The sequence below is a fragment of the Aspergillus nomiae genome, assembly GCF_001204775.2.
Source record: "Aspergillus nomiae NRRL 13137 chromosome Unknown contig00239, whole genome shotgun sequence".
NCBI lineage: Eukaryota > Fungi > Ascomycota > Eurotiomycetes > Eurotiales > Aspergillaceae > Aspergillus > Aspergillus nomiae.
In genome coordinates, this window is record NW_015378294.1 from 1 (window position 1) to 15,002 (window position 15,002).

The following is a 15,002-nucleotide window of genomic DNA, read 5'->3' on the forward strand; positions in this document are numbered from 1 at the left end:
GTTTGGGGAAAAAGGCTGATCAGACTTGTCCTTAGCATGGAGCTGCTCCCACGATTCACGCTCCAATGTCGCTTTAGCCCAGATCAGTAGGTCTTGGACGCAGCTGGTAACCCCCTGACTTGCAAGAATATGGGTTGTTTCTTGGAGGTATTCGGGGAATGGCAGTTTCGCGAAGGAACCATCGGATAGGCGAGCATATGGTAAGGCTATGTTTGAGTCCGAAGAAAATCTGTTCATGGAGACGGAAGTCCGGAACATGCGTAAAGGATGTAGGATGCGTTGCTCTAGGAATTCTGGGTAGGGCGTTCCTTCTGAGACACTCTCAAGCACTTGACTCGCCAGTGCTGAGACATGATTGTTGTAGAGCCACCACCGGCGAAACCTTGACCCATGGCTGTTGGATGTCGGCAATGCATTCAGCAAATGAATTAGCTTGGACGAGTCGCTGATTATTGACCCAAGTGGCCCAATATGGAGCAGGTCATGCTGTGCTAGGCCGGTAGCATGGCTCAGCAGATCAATGACGTTGGCATATTGTCCCAAATCTCGATCATTAACGGGGTTGAACTGCGGCAGATACGTGCGGATAGGGGCATGCCAATCAAGCTTGCCTTCATCGACCAGGACTCCCACGGCAGCTGCTAGAAAGCCCTTTGATACAGACGCGAGCGGATAAATGGTTTGTGAATCCGCCGGCAGACGCTGCGCTTGGTCTCTCAGTCCCACGCTTTTCGCATAGATAACATCACCGTAATGAAGGACTCCATATGATATAGACGAGGCCCCGCAAATTTCAGAAACGCGTTCAATCTGTGCGTGAGCCCCTTCTAGTCGTTCAAGTACCTGATGCAATTCCATCCCGTTTTGGCTTGCTTCTGAATTGACAAGCTCCGATAATCAATGTCAGACATTTGATGGTTGTACACTCTGGCATAGGGCCGTTAACTGTAGAAAGATCTGTAAATGCTATGGGCATGATCGTCGCCATTGTTCTAGACGAGGTAAGTAGAGTGGCACATCCACTGTGAAGATCAGCAATTGCATCATACTTGGAGGAAAGCCAGTCTGCCCGAGTATTCCGGGGCAAACTAACCACCTCCCAATAAAGTCTGCTGGAAATCCATGGAGAGCTTCTGATTAGACCAGACTCGCAGTGCATCATTGTTTACCAATGATACAAACCTGTCTTTGTGTTGAGCGATCAGCTGAGCGTACGCTGGATTTAGCCCCATTGACCTCGAGGCCCTATTCTAGGCCATTTGTGCCGTGCCAGTGGTCTCTTTGTTATATGAACAGCGTAGCTGCATAGGGCTATAAGGAAGATGTAGTAGGCTTCAACGAGTATCTAGATAGCTTCATCAAACAACTAGTGTCTCAAGACATTGCCAGTATGATGAAGAGTTTCAATGAAGCATTCGAGATGATAGGAATCAGCATATATCATGATATTTTTTCCCTTGCCTCCGTGGGTAGTTTTTAGTAGACATGGTAAGGCTCTCTCTGACACGCTCTGTACAAGCATCATATGACGAGTTTCGCATAAATGATTGTGAGCAATGCTCCATAAGAGTGGACGGAAACATCCTCCACAAATCAATGCACTAATCTCTGTCATTGTTTGAGAACAGCCCGCGCCTGTGCAACCCATGTACTACATCGTCGGCACTTGCTGGCGGTTAGCTCGGAAATGCATACATGTATCATTACATACCATACGGGTAATCGCTTGTATCGCAAGGGTCATAACGTCTTACAAGGCGAGTTTATCGTGACAGCTTTCTGAGCATCTTCATCGTGGCTCAATGGCGGAGGTCCGTGGGCACTAACCCGCCCCGGAAGACAATGAAAGATGGATACAGCCGAGGTTCAGCAGGGACAATGAACTGAAACTGAATATTATTTGGATTCACTAGGAGACTAGGCTGATACGTATCGGCTTGCTGAACTTTCCAGCTGCTTTGTATGTGCGTCATATCTACCCCGGATAGACAAGACGCGATTGTTTATTGGACACTAAATGCCCTTGCACATATGCGTATGTCTGCTTCAATCTGGTAGTGATTGTTTTCTGTAGTGCCCGATGAGGGTTTCAGCCTGTGACGGAGCAAGACTGCTGGCTCTGTCCTGGGAACTATAAATGCGCCATAAGCCAGACCGCAGCTCTCTCAACTATTCAGGTTTGGCTCATACATCCATATAAAGAGACAAGCCAACACAGACACGCAAATAGTAGTCTTCTAATATCAACGAGGTATGTGGATCAACATCAGCCACAGTGCAACACGCTGACAGTTACCACGGGGTATTATCGCAGGCTGTTGCTGTCACTCGGGTGATATACCAATATGAACCCACAAGAATCGGGCGGCGGCGGCTCAGGCGCGTGTGGAGGTTCTGGATTCCCTTCGGTTGGTGGTGGTGGTATACTTCCTGCCATCGCATATTCAGGGCCATACACGCACATGCCTTGTCCTACGACTATCGGCAAGGAGAATAAAGACGAAGCTAGCTCTACAGCTGGCGATAAGTCCAACTGACTTTGAGTAAACACAAGATCTCCACCAAAGATGTATGTGATTTGGAGCTCAACTCGTTCGTTTACGACAGCTAGTTCAAGACTCTGACAGCCAATATAGCATCAGGGTGATCAACATCCATTCCACCCGTGATTATTGTGGAATTTATGAGTCCGTGCTGGAGTTGCTTATTGCTATTCACTGAGCGTGGCGATGAATTTACGTCGGAATCCAGTCCAATGTACCTATTTGAATGAACTCCATTATTCTTGAATATTGACTGGAAAGCTTACTACTCCACCGTTCTGAACAGCTTTGGATGATCTCTCATCATTTCCTGGATACTTGGTGAAGCCTGGAGCTTCCTGTGGTAGAAGTGCGCTGCTATCTGTGGAACTGTTGCGAAGACTCGACCTCTGTGGTCTTGAAAGATTTAGCTTAGCCGTCGATGATTTCCTTTTGCATTGAATTGGCTGCATTCTTTTCTCGCAGGTACGAGAGTTCTGCTACGACTTGAGTCAGGTCAATATGGTGGTGAAATCACCTCCAGGAGGTTGAAAGCTCTCTATCATCTGTTTCTCCGGATCTGTTGAAAGGATATCGGGAGGATAGCTTTCTCACAAATTCGCTGTCGTGGGTAATATCTGCGTTAACTCCATCAGGAAGACTCTAAAATATGTGGCACGAGCCTCTGACCACCATACCGTCGTTATTGCTCAGGTTGGCCAAAGAAATGACTGCATACGGCTAGGAATACTGCAAAATCTCGAGCCAGGCAGGAATCTGAAGCCAGACATAGCCCCCAGTCACCTTAGCAAATACTGTGTAACGTCAACATCAACTTGGATATTGTAGTGCACTCAGGAGCCACTTGGCAACATATGGTATGTGCTTCGTACCAGGTGTCTCTGTTCTGTTTGGCCAATATACTGTTATGGATTCCTCCCAGCGTGTTTACCCAGGTGATGAACGTAGAGCCGATCTCTGAAACCTAACCTATCAAAAGCAGACTACTTATTCGGGGCCAGATCGAGAAACGATCTGTGCTGGGAGCCTTGAGATTCATGGTGGACGATTCCACCTTGACAAGATGTTCAATGACAGGTGGGATGGCTGACTTTTTCCAAAATGTAGTAGAAACTTACTGGAATGGAGAAAGGTCGCTGTACAAAGAGCCTGGGCTTTATGTTATGACAATCTATACTCCAGCCCGCGAGGAAGAGGAGATCAAGCAAATGGTGGCATAGAACTGTAGGCGTCTATACATGTTTTATGACTGTATCAGCTTGTATTGTATACGTAATACCCATTTCATTCCATTGGAAGGCTGTTATGGATTCCAAGGCTGTGGCAGAGAAAAAGAAAAGAAAATGGAAAAAGAAAGGATATTAATTCTAAATGCTTCTCCACGACACCGTGGTAGTCGAGTTGTTGAAGACTCAAATGCGTATTCATCTAGATTTCTTCAATTTCTTTGCGGGATATCCAGCATATCAGATTCAGAATGGGGGCCTCTTCCCTCAAGGCAGTCCCACGACCACGGGTGTGGAACCTTGTACAGCAACGATTTAAAGAAAGCTTACATGATGAGAGTGACCTGGAGATCTGTCTGGAGACCTTCTCTCTCGACATCCTTTTGTCACAACTAAAGAGCGTAGCGGAGGCTCACCGAAATGAAAACATTCTGCTGGCGAGTCTCTCTCGATTTCGTCCAAGTTTGGTATGCTTGAATGACTTCATGACTGTGCTGGTCTTGTCGTTCGCCCTTGATGTCAAAACCGGTGCTCTACTATGGGGTGGAATCTGTCTTCTGCTATCAGTAAGATTTATTGTCCCGACACTGTGGCATCATTCTAAGGGGAAATGCATTGTAGCTATTGGCGCCCTTAGAAGAGATCTTCAGCGAGGTCCAGGCTATGCTCGAAGAGTTGATTGCAGCGTTGCCTGGAATCCATCCGTTTGAGGATAATGTCATTTTGGATGAAAAGTTGGAGACCGCCATGGTTGACCTGTATACTGAATTAGCGGTGTTTTCTGCGCGTGCTATCAGTTTTATTCGCATTCGGCGTCAGCATTGTGAGTACCCCTTTCACCTTTAGCGGACCTATATTAGTCGCTTGTACTAAAGCTAATGGAAATCCTCTACAGTGCTCCCAATTCGGCAGTCATGGCCGCAGTTTAGTCGTGAGTTTCAGCAAGTCCTCAAGCGGATCCAGATGCTATCCCAACAAGTGGATCGAGAGACTCGACGCGCAGCTACGACAGCGGCCTTAAAATGGAACAACGAAATGATCACGTTATTCCAATCGCTGAATACCGGCCATAAACACACAAGCCCAGAGCTACCTTGCTTTCACGTTCCTCTAACATTAAATGACCGCTTTTATGTCCGCGAAGATTTGTTGGACCAGATCGCCGATACCCTGAGCCCTAAAGCCGGTCGATCGGGCCCACGTACCTTGGCATTGTATGGGATCGGTGGTGCAGGGAAAACCCAGACAGCATTGCAATATACCTATCGTACACGGGAGCAATATGACGCAGTTCTTTGGATTTCAGCCGATAGTACCGTCAAAATGGCACAAGACTACATGACCGTCGCGCGACGTCTCAGTGTGGTGCCCGCAACGCAGGAGACTCAGGATGCGTTCGGGGCCATGGCGAAGATGAAATCTTGGCTCGCAGATACAACATGCTCTTGGCTTCTTATATTCGATAACGCTGACAACTTGGAGATTCTGGACTATGGCTGGCCCCATGGTGTGGTAGGGTCTATCCTAATAACAACCCGTGATTTCAATGCCAGTCTACACCCTGCATCACAGGGTATCTATGTGAATGTCTTCGATACCAGGATGGGCACCGAAGCTTTACAGCGCCTTCTAGGGCCTAGCTATGACGATCCCAACAATACCCCATTAGTTTCTGAGCTCAATAAGACACTAGGAGGCTTACCCCTTGCCTTGAACCAAATCAGCAGCTACATCCGGCAGCAGAAGATGGGCCTGAAGGACTTCCTTGTTTTTTACCAAAATAACCAGGATAAACTACACAAGAGACGGCCAGCAGCGTTTGATTACCAGCACACAATTGGAACGGTTTGGAAGCTTGCTTTGGAAAAGCTTACCGGCAATGCAGCTGTGTTGCAACGCCTACTGGCTTTTCTTGATCCTGAGGCTATTGACGAAACTATCTTATGTAACGCCGCCTCTGCACTTTCAAACCAGACCCCATTCAATAACTCTAGCCTAATGTTTCTGTCGGACCCAATTGACTTTGAGGATGCCAAAGCAGAGCTCCTCCGGGCCGCATTGATAGACCGTGACCCACGCACCAAAAGCATTTCTGTCCACCGTTTGATTCAACAAGCGACGCTTTCAGGACTTTCCCCTTCAGATAAAGCTCACTATTTTGATTTGTGCTCCCAGCTTCTATGCCAGGCCTTCCCAAGTTCATGGACCGATAAGGAGTCTGTTTGGGTATATCATGCCTGGGATGCTTGTGAGAAATGCTTGCGACACGTAATGTTCTTGGCGGAGAGGTTTGCGCAGGTTGGAGAAGGATTGAGGTGTTTGGATACGTTTGTTGAGCTCCTGCTTCGATGCTCATGGTGAGGACTCTTTCTTTTTATTTTCCCACACACTCCCCTTCTCTCTCGCTTCGTCCTTGTCTATTCCCTACCATGCCTGGATCCACTCCACGTTGAGAATAGTTTAAAGAAATGAGGAGCTGACCCGCACTTCAGGTATTTGTATGAGACTGAATACTACGAGGAGAGTCAAAGCCTCCTTCAGGTGTGTCTGCAAGCCCTAGAGCGGAAGGGGGACACAAACTCTAGCAGATATGCACAAGCCCGCAACGTGATGGGGTTGGTACAAGTCGACCTTCGGGAAAACACTAAGGCCTTAGAAAATTTGAAGAAAGCGTTGGAGATACGGGAGAGTACATTACCCCCAACGGACTGGGGAATAGGAGTCAGCATCAGCAACGTAGGCCTCGCTTATACGGAGCAAGGCGACCTCCCCCAAGCCATGACATACCTCCAGCGATCACTCGATTTCCGAAAGGCAATCAACTGCCGAATGGTGGATAATTCCTACGCTAATATCGCCAGCTGCCTGTTGCGAATGGGAAAGCCACACGAGGCCGAAGCCATGTACACTTCCGTTCCAGATGTCCGCGATCTAACGGACGAGCAACTTCTGCGAGAAAGCTTACCTCGGTATGCCAGTGGCATGCAGCTATTGAGTATGGTGCGACAGGCTGAAGGTCAGCTAGATGAAGCATTAGACTTCGCCTTTAAAGTCCTGCAGTTCCGGCGACAGAAGTTCGGCGCTCGCTTTAAGACTTGTGATTCTCTTTGCCATGTTGCCAGGCTCATGGTCCTGACGAAGAAATCTATGGCTGCTCTGTGAGTTTGACTAGGCCCCTTATAAGGGATAGTATGCTAATGGAAGTGAACGACGTATAGACAGCTTCTTGATGAATGCATCTCGATTGCTAGCAGCTTACCAAAGGCGGAGGGCTATTTGGCTTTAGCGTACTTTCGCAAGTACCAGATTTATAAAGCCGAGGGGCATGTATATGCAGCGGATTGTTTGAGAGATGCTATCCGCGCAAAGGAAGTCACTGCGGGTCGTCTGGGAAGTGACTATGATCCTACCCTGGCGGACGATGATGAAGCGGCGTATACACAGCTAGTGGCATGGCTACTTTGGTGATAGAATTAGCATATTCTTATTAGCCTCTATCAATTAATTTTCATGATAATGACTATAGCACTAATCGGCAGCTCTACTACTAACAACAGTAGTTTGCGTTGTTTTCAATATACCCCCCACCATGCGTCTTTCTGGAGACGTTTCGGCAAGCATATCCTCGTCAATCTCACTACTATTATCAAGCCTCCCCCTCTCGACATGAGCCGTGAACGATACCGTTGCTCCGTACGGCGTGAGCTTCACTTCATCAGACTGACTGTGCGTAGACACATCATGGCTGTGCAACTCCTCGATCCCATACTGGTCCCGTCTGTGTATCGAGAACACCCGACGGCTATGTCTGCTACTGGTCCACCGGCCTGTCGATCTCCTTCCATATCGTCCGTGTGAGCGCGACCGTGAATGTGTGTATTCGGATAGTTTGAGGGCTCTCCTGGCAAGGGGCTTCAGAGAGGGGACGCAGGCGGTCAGGATTCCAACGTTGAATTGGGCACTGGAGATCAATAGTAAGTCATCTGGTGTGTAGGGTATAGTGAGTGCCAGGAGAGAGAACATACAGGCCCCAGAAGAGGATGGAGTCGTTGCTGGAAGGAGCGTGCGTTAGCATGCCAAGTTGGATTGTGATGTAACTCTGCAACTTACAAGAAAATATCCTTCTCGTTTGTGTATGCGAGTTGGGCTACTGCTTTGATGACGCCGAGACCAACTGTGCTGTTTATCTGTTAGTTGGGATTTTTGTATGATCAGAGATGGAAAGGGGTCCAGACAAGTAACCGAGACTGAAGACGCCGATTAGATACATGCGGACTCGGCGTTTCATGCGCAGATTCCAGACGATAGGGATCGGGATAGTTGCGAAGAGGACATCGGTGAAGATATTGAAGGCTGTCACTGGGTTGGCGGAGAGTTTCTTGGATACGCGTGGTCATTGTGGAGACATACATGTATTTATCAGAGCGAAGATGACGAATAAATGTACCGGGTAGCACTTCGCGTCCTCGATGCGCGTATCCCAATGTGCTTGCATTGGTTTGCAGTGGAGGAAGAAAGTCATCGCGGCCATGAAGCTGTATGCTGCGACAAATGCTATATAAGTCTTTATTAGCCTGCGACTTTGTCTCATTGGCAAAGGAGAAGACTGGCATACCAATACTTGTCCATAAAGACATGGTGTACCATCGGGTCGGGCTGAACCTCAGCAAATTCAACGCGATAGATATCTTGAGCAAGGCGATCCCGGTAGCGGAGCAGATAATGACCTGCCAGAACGCCGCTTCGCTCAACTTCATTCTATCCATCTTGTCTAGGAATTGGATGTGGTGGCCCAGGCCGTGACATGCTTTGTAGATGTAGAGAGCCCAGCCGCCAAGGGAACAGAGCTGCGCAAGGTTCGTTAGTGACTCTGCGCTGCGCAACGTAGTGAACTGAGCTCATTCGAAGTATTCGATACATGGTGACGCTCAAGGTAAGAACATGTAAAGAGAAGCGCATACCGCCGCGAGAGCCATAGTCCAGTCATCGCACCCGGAACTCCTGACAATTTTCATCCGAACATATAGACGGAGACAGACAACAACAACGGCCAAGACCGTCAGTGCCGTCTGTACCCCGATAATGATACCAAGATGGCTCTCATCAGCCACCACATCTCTGGTATTGCCCGTAGTTGTCGGCATTTAAGGAGGGATTGAGGGTGGTACAGGAACCGACATTGAAGGCGTGGCAAGTGAGAAGATACACCTCATCATCGGAGATGTGTAACTAGGGCCAACAGTGCTTCTTAGGTTGTCGCAGGAATTTAGATTAGAGGGAGGTGGCCTTGCAGAGAGGCATGTGCGAATGGTCATTACAATTGATGCGACGTACTCCGAGTAGGCATGAAATTAATCAAAGTTTTCCGGCCGCGTTCTGGTTTGCTTAGCACAGGCTTGGATTCAGATCCTTGTCATTGATTGGATTTCTACATGTGTAAGTCGCTATCTGCGATGTAGCCGCGTCGAGGACGTCGAGGAAACGCTATCTGGAACCTAATCACACAATATTTGGATTCTAGTTTGTGATATGCCGGCACACAGGTAAACAGCACGGCACAATTGTTTAGACTGAGGGTATTTGACTCGGGTTTTGCTGGGGAAAGAGGACTGACACTTTGCGTAGAGGTAATATATATGGCAATTTAGAAAGCCCTACCCTGCCATCTCCGACGCCAATGAGAAAACGCTTCTCGAGCCTAGTTACCTAATTTTGGCCCCATGGGCAATAATTATCATCCAAAGATCTTTCACCGTATGTTGCCGTCTACTTATCTCGGTCCGAGCTTCCCCGGTGTCAATGCACCAGAGTGGATCCACTGCCATGGCCGGTCTATGGCGCTGTTGTGCTCTGGAGTCCACGCCATGATCCGACTGTCTCGGATTCCGCGGGACAGAACACGGTTCATTATGCGGCCAAGCATATCGAGACATGCAACGATAGGGTAGAATAACGGCACTAATATTGATCCCTGTCAGGGGTTGTTAGCCCATAATAGCCTAAAAACTGCTCGAAATTACCGCACCCTACGTACTAGACAGGGTTTAGACAAGGCCCCCACGCTACTTATGTGAAGGCTGGTCCCATTGTTTCACCATACTATAAACTAAGATGCCGCTTAACGAATATATATGGCCTGGGGGCAGGCGGTACTGTCGAGTTAGGACACTATGCGCTTAGTATTATGGAGCGCTCGTTAGCGACCTATTGCCCTCAAGATATCGGCAGTCGACCATGGACGAGACTGCCGTTCACAATGAAATATAATATAGTCCGGGTCGCCCCCTGTGACAATTATATAGCTCCTGCTGCTACCTTCTGGTCAATTAGCTCCTCGCATTGAACCTAGCGATAGGCGGTGCCTCTGCTTGCAAAAATTGAATTTCCAGCTTCTTGGGAAGAGGCATACTTGTCAATATGCTATCTCTGACAACATCCATCTTCGGCCTCTTAGCTGCGGTGCCACTGGTCGCAGCGGGCTCATCACCAAATGTCCTCTATAAAGATGTCGTGGTTGTGGGTGGCGGTGCCTCTGGTGCCTACGCTGCCGTTCGTATCCGGGACGACTTTGGCAAGAGCATCGCCCTGATTGAGAAGCAGGATATCTTGGTGAGCAAACGAAACCATTCGCATCAAGCACAGAAACATGCCACAATGACAGGTAAACGCTGACGCATTTTTCATGGGTAGGGTGGCATGGTTGACTCATACACCGATCCTAAGACCGGCAAGCCCTATAACTATGGTGTGATGACGTTCCTCGAAGCTGGAAACGCAACAGGTTTCTTCGATCGCTTTGGCATTCCCGTTGCAGCCCCATCGATGGTCAGTGTCTCCACGGACTACATCGACTTCAAGACCGGAAAACCAGTCAATTTCACACTGCCTCCCATGGCAGACCAGATGGCCGCGATGGCCAAATTTCTCGAGATTGTGGAGCCGTGGGAGCATCTCATGCAGCCTGGCTACGGCAACTTCCCAGAGCCAGACGCAATCCCGGAGGACCTTCTGATCCCCTATGGCGACTTTATCACCAAATATGGCTTGGAAGCCGCTATCCCGCTGATGTATCAGTCCACCGGTCTAGGACTGGGAAACATGGTCAAGGAAACTACCATGTTCGTGCTGCAGGGTTTCGGCGCCTCCATGGCGCGTGCGATGGTGGGCAAGCAAAATCAACTCGCGCCCTCCTCGGGTCGGAACCAGGACTTGTACGATGCCATCGCGGAGGATCTCGCCGGCGACGTTCTGTACTCCAGCACGGTAATTGAGAGCCACCGCGGCAACTCCAGCGTCATCCTCACGGTCAAGAACCACAAGACGGGTGAAACCACTCGGATTCACGCTCGGCGTCTCTTACTCGCCATCGAGCCAACTGCAGCCAACATGGCCCCGTTCGACTTAGACCGTAATGAGAAGAACGTTCTCTCCAGATTCACCTACACCAACGAGTACACCGGTATCGTGAACAACGCGGCCTTCGCCGTCAACCAGTCCTATTTCAACCTGCCCCAAACAGCCGCGCCGAACAACTACCTCGCCCTGCCCGACGCTTCTTTCACAGCTCGCATTGACTACATCGGCGGCGACGACCTCTTCCGAGTAACGATTGTCGGCAACAGCACTCTCGACACAGCGGGTGCCAAGAGACTGGTCCAGAACGACTTCAACACTCTGCTGCGTTCGGGTCGCCTGGCGGAGACGAGCGACGGCGAGCCGCTGAGCTGGGTGGACTTTTCCACCCACGGCCCCATGCATGCGCGCGTTTCGGTCGCGGATGTCAAGGCTGGCTTCTTCCAGAAGCTGAACGCGCTGCAGGGTGGTCGGTCGACCTGGTGGACTGGCGGTGCTTTTTCGGTTAACTTCCAGACGACGTTGTGGGAGTTTGACGAGCTTCTTTTCCCCGAGCTCCTCAAGGGGCTGAACTAAAAGGATTACCTGGGGATGTGATTCAGGTTGCTACAGATGTATACGAAGCATCTAGCAGGTGTGTCAGAGCGCTTCATGTTGTATAGAATTAGGCTAGCGAGTAGCATAATTGTGGAGGATTGAACGAATGATCTGTATATAGTATATTCAATGCACTGAAGTTTAGTTAGAATGTTTTGGCTTAGGAATGTGGGAACTTGGTCATGGTTGCATCTTCAGGTTTAGACTCAACTGCTTATCCAGGTTTTCAACTGGATGAAAACACTTGATGATACTTCACGCATCCATTCTATCACAAAGCCTACGCAATTCTCTAAATAGCATCTGACAGACAGGATGCGCTGCAGTCACGAACTGTCATATACTAGATTCTTCCGTGTTTGGATTAAATTGTTTGATTTTTAGCGGGGTGGTTGCTAACATCTGGCATTATAGACCAAAGGGGAGGCTCCAACGGACTGATGTTTCTTCAGTCTTTGCGGTCATTCCTAAGGGGGAAAACTACGACGCCTACTGCTTTTTACGAATGCGCGACAAGCCAGACTTTGAGAACAAGGCACATCTAGTGGCCACCAGCCCTGACCACCCGTCCTTGAGTCATGGCCAGCACGCCTGTCCGGGCCGCTTTTTTGCTGCAAACGAGATGAAGGTGGCCCTCTGTTACTTGCTTTTGATATACGATTGGAAGCTAGCGTCGGGCTGTACTGTGGATCCGGCTGTGGCTGGGGTTTATCGAAGCCTTAATCCGACGACTCGGCTTTTGTTCCGACAGCGCCAGGAAGAGATCCCATTGACGTCGTTGGGTTTCGACAAAGAGGTGCTACAGTAGCGATGTATAGAACTCTCGTCGTACTGTATACTGGTGTCGGAGACAGTAAGCTAGGCGAACAAGATCTACGCTCGTTCGTCGCAAGCCTCGTCTTATGCATGAATCTTGTACCTCTTCTGGCTTACAACTTTTTGCCTGTGGGCAGCTTGGCTGAAAGGTTATCAGCAAAGCAATGTCTGTATTCTTATAACTCTCAGGTTGTATTGAAATACTTTTGACTACTGGCTTATCTCTCCAGTCTGATATGCTGGCGTGCACGATCCTCTACCCCTCACATTGTTTTTCACGATGGGGCTTAGCCGCGATCAGCTGATGATGCGATCTGATATTAGGCCACCCACTTAGCACCTTTTTCTCTCGACTCCTCCCAAGCTTTTCGGAGTTCAAAATCGAAACCCTAAGCTATCATGATGGAAAGCCAGCCTGATCCAGCCACCACAGAAAATGATTCTAGCAGAGAGGAAGGGCATATACAGAGTGAAACAACACCGCTCCTGCAAAAGCGTGCCAGCGACGTCACAGGCAAGATAATCAGCACGAATTTCGCCCTTCTGATTGTCGGTCTAAACGGTACTTAGACATTGCTGCTCACGCGTCTTCAACCCGAGGACTAATGATAAGCAGACGCCGCTTTGGGAGTCTTAATCCCCTACATTCGACCAACCTACGGCGTCACCCTCTTCCAGCTCTCCCAGATCTACCTTGTAAACTGTGCCGGCTGTCTCACAGCTTCGTTCTCCAATATCCATGTGTGCTCACGCATCGGCACGGGCGGTACATTGGTGCTAGGAGCAGTGATCCAAATATGTGGGTTCTTATTGATGTACTGGAATCCGCCCTATGGACTATTTGTCGCTGCCTTCTTCTTACTTGGCATGGGGAGTGCCTATCAAGATGCTCAGGCGAATACATTCACAACAACCGTGGACAATGCGCATCGCTGGCTGGGAATTTTGCATGCAGTCTATGGCGTCGGGACAATTATCTCACCTATCGTGGCTAATGTGATCGCCTCGCGGACGCCAGTCTGGCAGGACTTTTACTTCGTGATGCTGCTATTGGCGCTGTTAAATCTCTGCCTTTTAAGGTGGACGTTCCGAGAAGGTCTATTCCAGCCTAACAAGAGAAACGCTAGCGGCACAGCCGGCAAGGAATTGAAGGCCACGCTATCCAATAAATCGGTTTGGATTCTAGGCGGGTTCTTCTTCTTGTATGTCGGCGCGGAGGTCACGTTCGGCGGTGAGTAATTTTCTCATGGGCCCAATCAGCACTACAAACCCGGGAAAGGACATATTAACGATGTTAGGCTGGATGGTTCAATTCATCGTCTCCGTAAGAAACGGTGATCCAAAAGTAGTAGGCTACATAGCTTCCGGATTTTGGACGGGGTTCACACTAGGCCGTGTGGCTCTCGCAGATATCACGCACTATTTCGGAGAGCGTCGGATGGTGTTTGTTTACCTCGTCTTAGCAATTACCATGCAGCTCGTCTTCTGTATGGTTCCGAACATCATTATAATCGCTATCGCGGCTTTCTTATTAGGTAGGTTGTCTAAATCAGGTTGGTTCCTCGATCGGCTGACAGGTCAATGTACAGGATTCTTCATGGGTCCGTTCTATCCCATCGGACTCTATGTCCTTACCCAGGTGGTGCCGGAGGAACTTCGAATTGGCGCCTTAGGTGAGTGCTGTTTGTACGAAGAGCTTTGAATACATGTACTTATGTTTGTTGGCAGGGCTCTCGGCGAGTCTGGGCCAGGCAGGCGCCGCTGCCTTCCCTTTCATGACGGGCGCTATCGCTTCCCGGGCTGGTGTCCAGGTTATGCAGCCGATCATGCTGGGTTTACTTATTGGGATTGGTTTGTTCTGGGCTTCGCTTCCTAGACAACGGGCAATTAGTCTTTAGATCCTCTAGTACTCAGGTAATACCTCAGTGTGCTGTCGGATTAGGGGAGGATGAAATAATTTGGTAAAGATAACCTATTGGATAATAGTCGCGGTAAAAGACCGGATATCTATGGTGACCAACACACGTTCCACTAATAGCTATAGATTTCTAGGCTCAGTATTTAATATAATATTCATGCAGGTCCGACTCGGCCACGCTAGGAGACAACTAGGTAATTCATAATCGAGCATGACCTGCATCAAACGGCGATGGTTTGGGTGTCTTGCCGTGAACCAAATATTAGCCCAATTGAGTTGATGATTGATCCTTCTAGTCGGACGTATAGCCCCATGATGCGACACCCTGAGGGCGGCCGGAGGGTTCTGATGCTGTACCTGACGCAAAGTTCCAAAAGCCCATCTGGCTCGGAAGACAACTCGCGGTTGTAGTCGGTTCTGAACTTTGCACGGGTAAGAATAAGTCCCCCACATCTAACAAAAGCTTAATACCTACTGTCACCGCGAGAGGGTAAAGCTCAGATGTCCGCACATCGATTTCAGTCAGTATTTCATGCGGTGCATGTAAGG

General features: G+C 49.1%; 5 protein-coding genes across 5 annotated transcripts; 3 read left to right on the forward strand and 2 right to left on the reverse strand.

Moving 5' to 3' along the window:
* Positions 1-858, reverse strand: ANOM_008129 (serine hydrolase domain-containing protein; the record flags this gene model as incomplete). The annotated part of the gene is made up of 1 exon (XM_015553385.1): positions 1-858. A coding segment is annotated over one exon (858 nt), but the record flags the coding sequence as incomplete, so codon positions are not given.
* Positions 859-4,020: 3,162 nt separating this feature from the next.
* ANOM_008130 (uncharacterized protein) lies at positions 4,021-7,237 on the forward strand (the record flags this gene model as incomplete). Its single annotated transcript, XM_015553386.1, has 5 exons — positions 4,021-4,335; positions 4,391-4,592; positions 4,665-6,126; positions 6,262-6,927; positions 6,988-7,237. 5 exons carry the CDS (start codon positions 4,021-4,023, stop codon positions 7,235-7,237), a joined length of 2,895 nt encoding a protein of 964 aa, XP_015404830.1.
* Positions 7,238-7,297: 60 nt separating this feature from the next.
* On the reverse strand, positions 7,298-8,913 carry ANOM_008131 (uncharacterized protein; the record flags this gene model as incomplete). Its single annotated transcript, XM_015553387.1, has 7 exons — positions 7,298-7,730; positions 7,795-7,821; positions 7,880-7,948; positions 8,005-8,128; positions 8,180-8,323; positions 8,385-8,616; positions 8,731-8,913. 7 exons carry the CDS (start codon positions 8,911-8,913, stop codon positions 7,298-7,300), a joined length of 1,212 nt encoding a protein of 403 aa, XP_015404829.1.
* Positions 8,914-10,186: 1,273 nt separating this feature from the next.
* On the forward strand, positions 10,187-11,698 carry ANOM_008132 (uncharacterized protein; the record flags this gene model as incomplete). Its single annotated transcript, XM_015553388.1, has 2 exons — positions 10,187-10,378; positions 10,460-11,698. 2 exons carry the CDS (start codon positions 10,187-10,189, stop codon positions 11,696-11,698), a joined length of 1,431 nt encoding a protein of 476 aa, XP_015404828.1.
* A 1,239-nt stretch (positions 11,699-12,937) lies between these two features.
* On the forward strand, positions 12,938-14,433 carry ANOM_008133 (MFS transporter; the record flags this gene model as incomplete). The annotated part of the gene is made up of 5 exons (XM_015553389.1): positions 12,938-13,097; positions 13,152-13,766; positions 13,834-14,070; positions 14,125-14,208; positions 14,264-14,433. The coding sequence occupies 5 exons, from the start codon at positions 12,938-12,940 to the stop codon at positions 14,431-14,433; spliced, it is 1,266 nt and encodes a 421-aa protein (XP_015404827.1).
* Between the last annotated feature and the right edge of the window lie 569 nt (positions 14,434-15,002).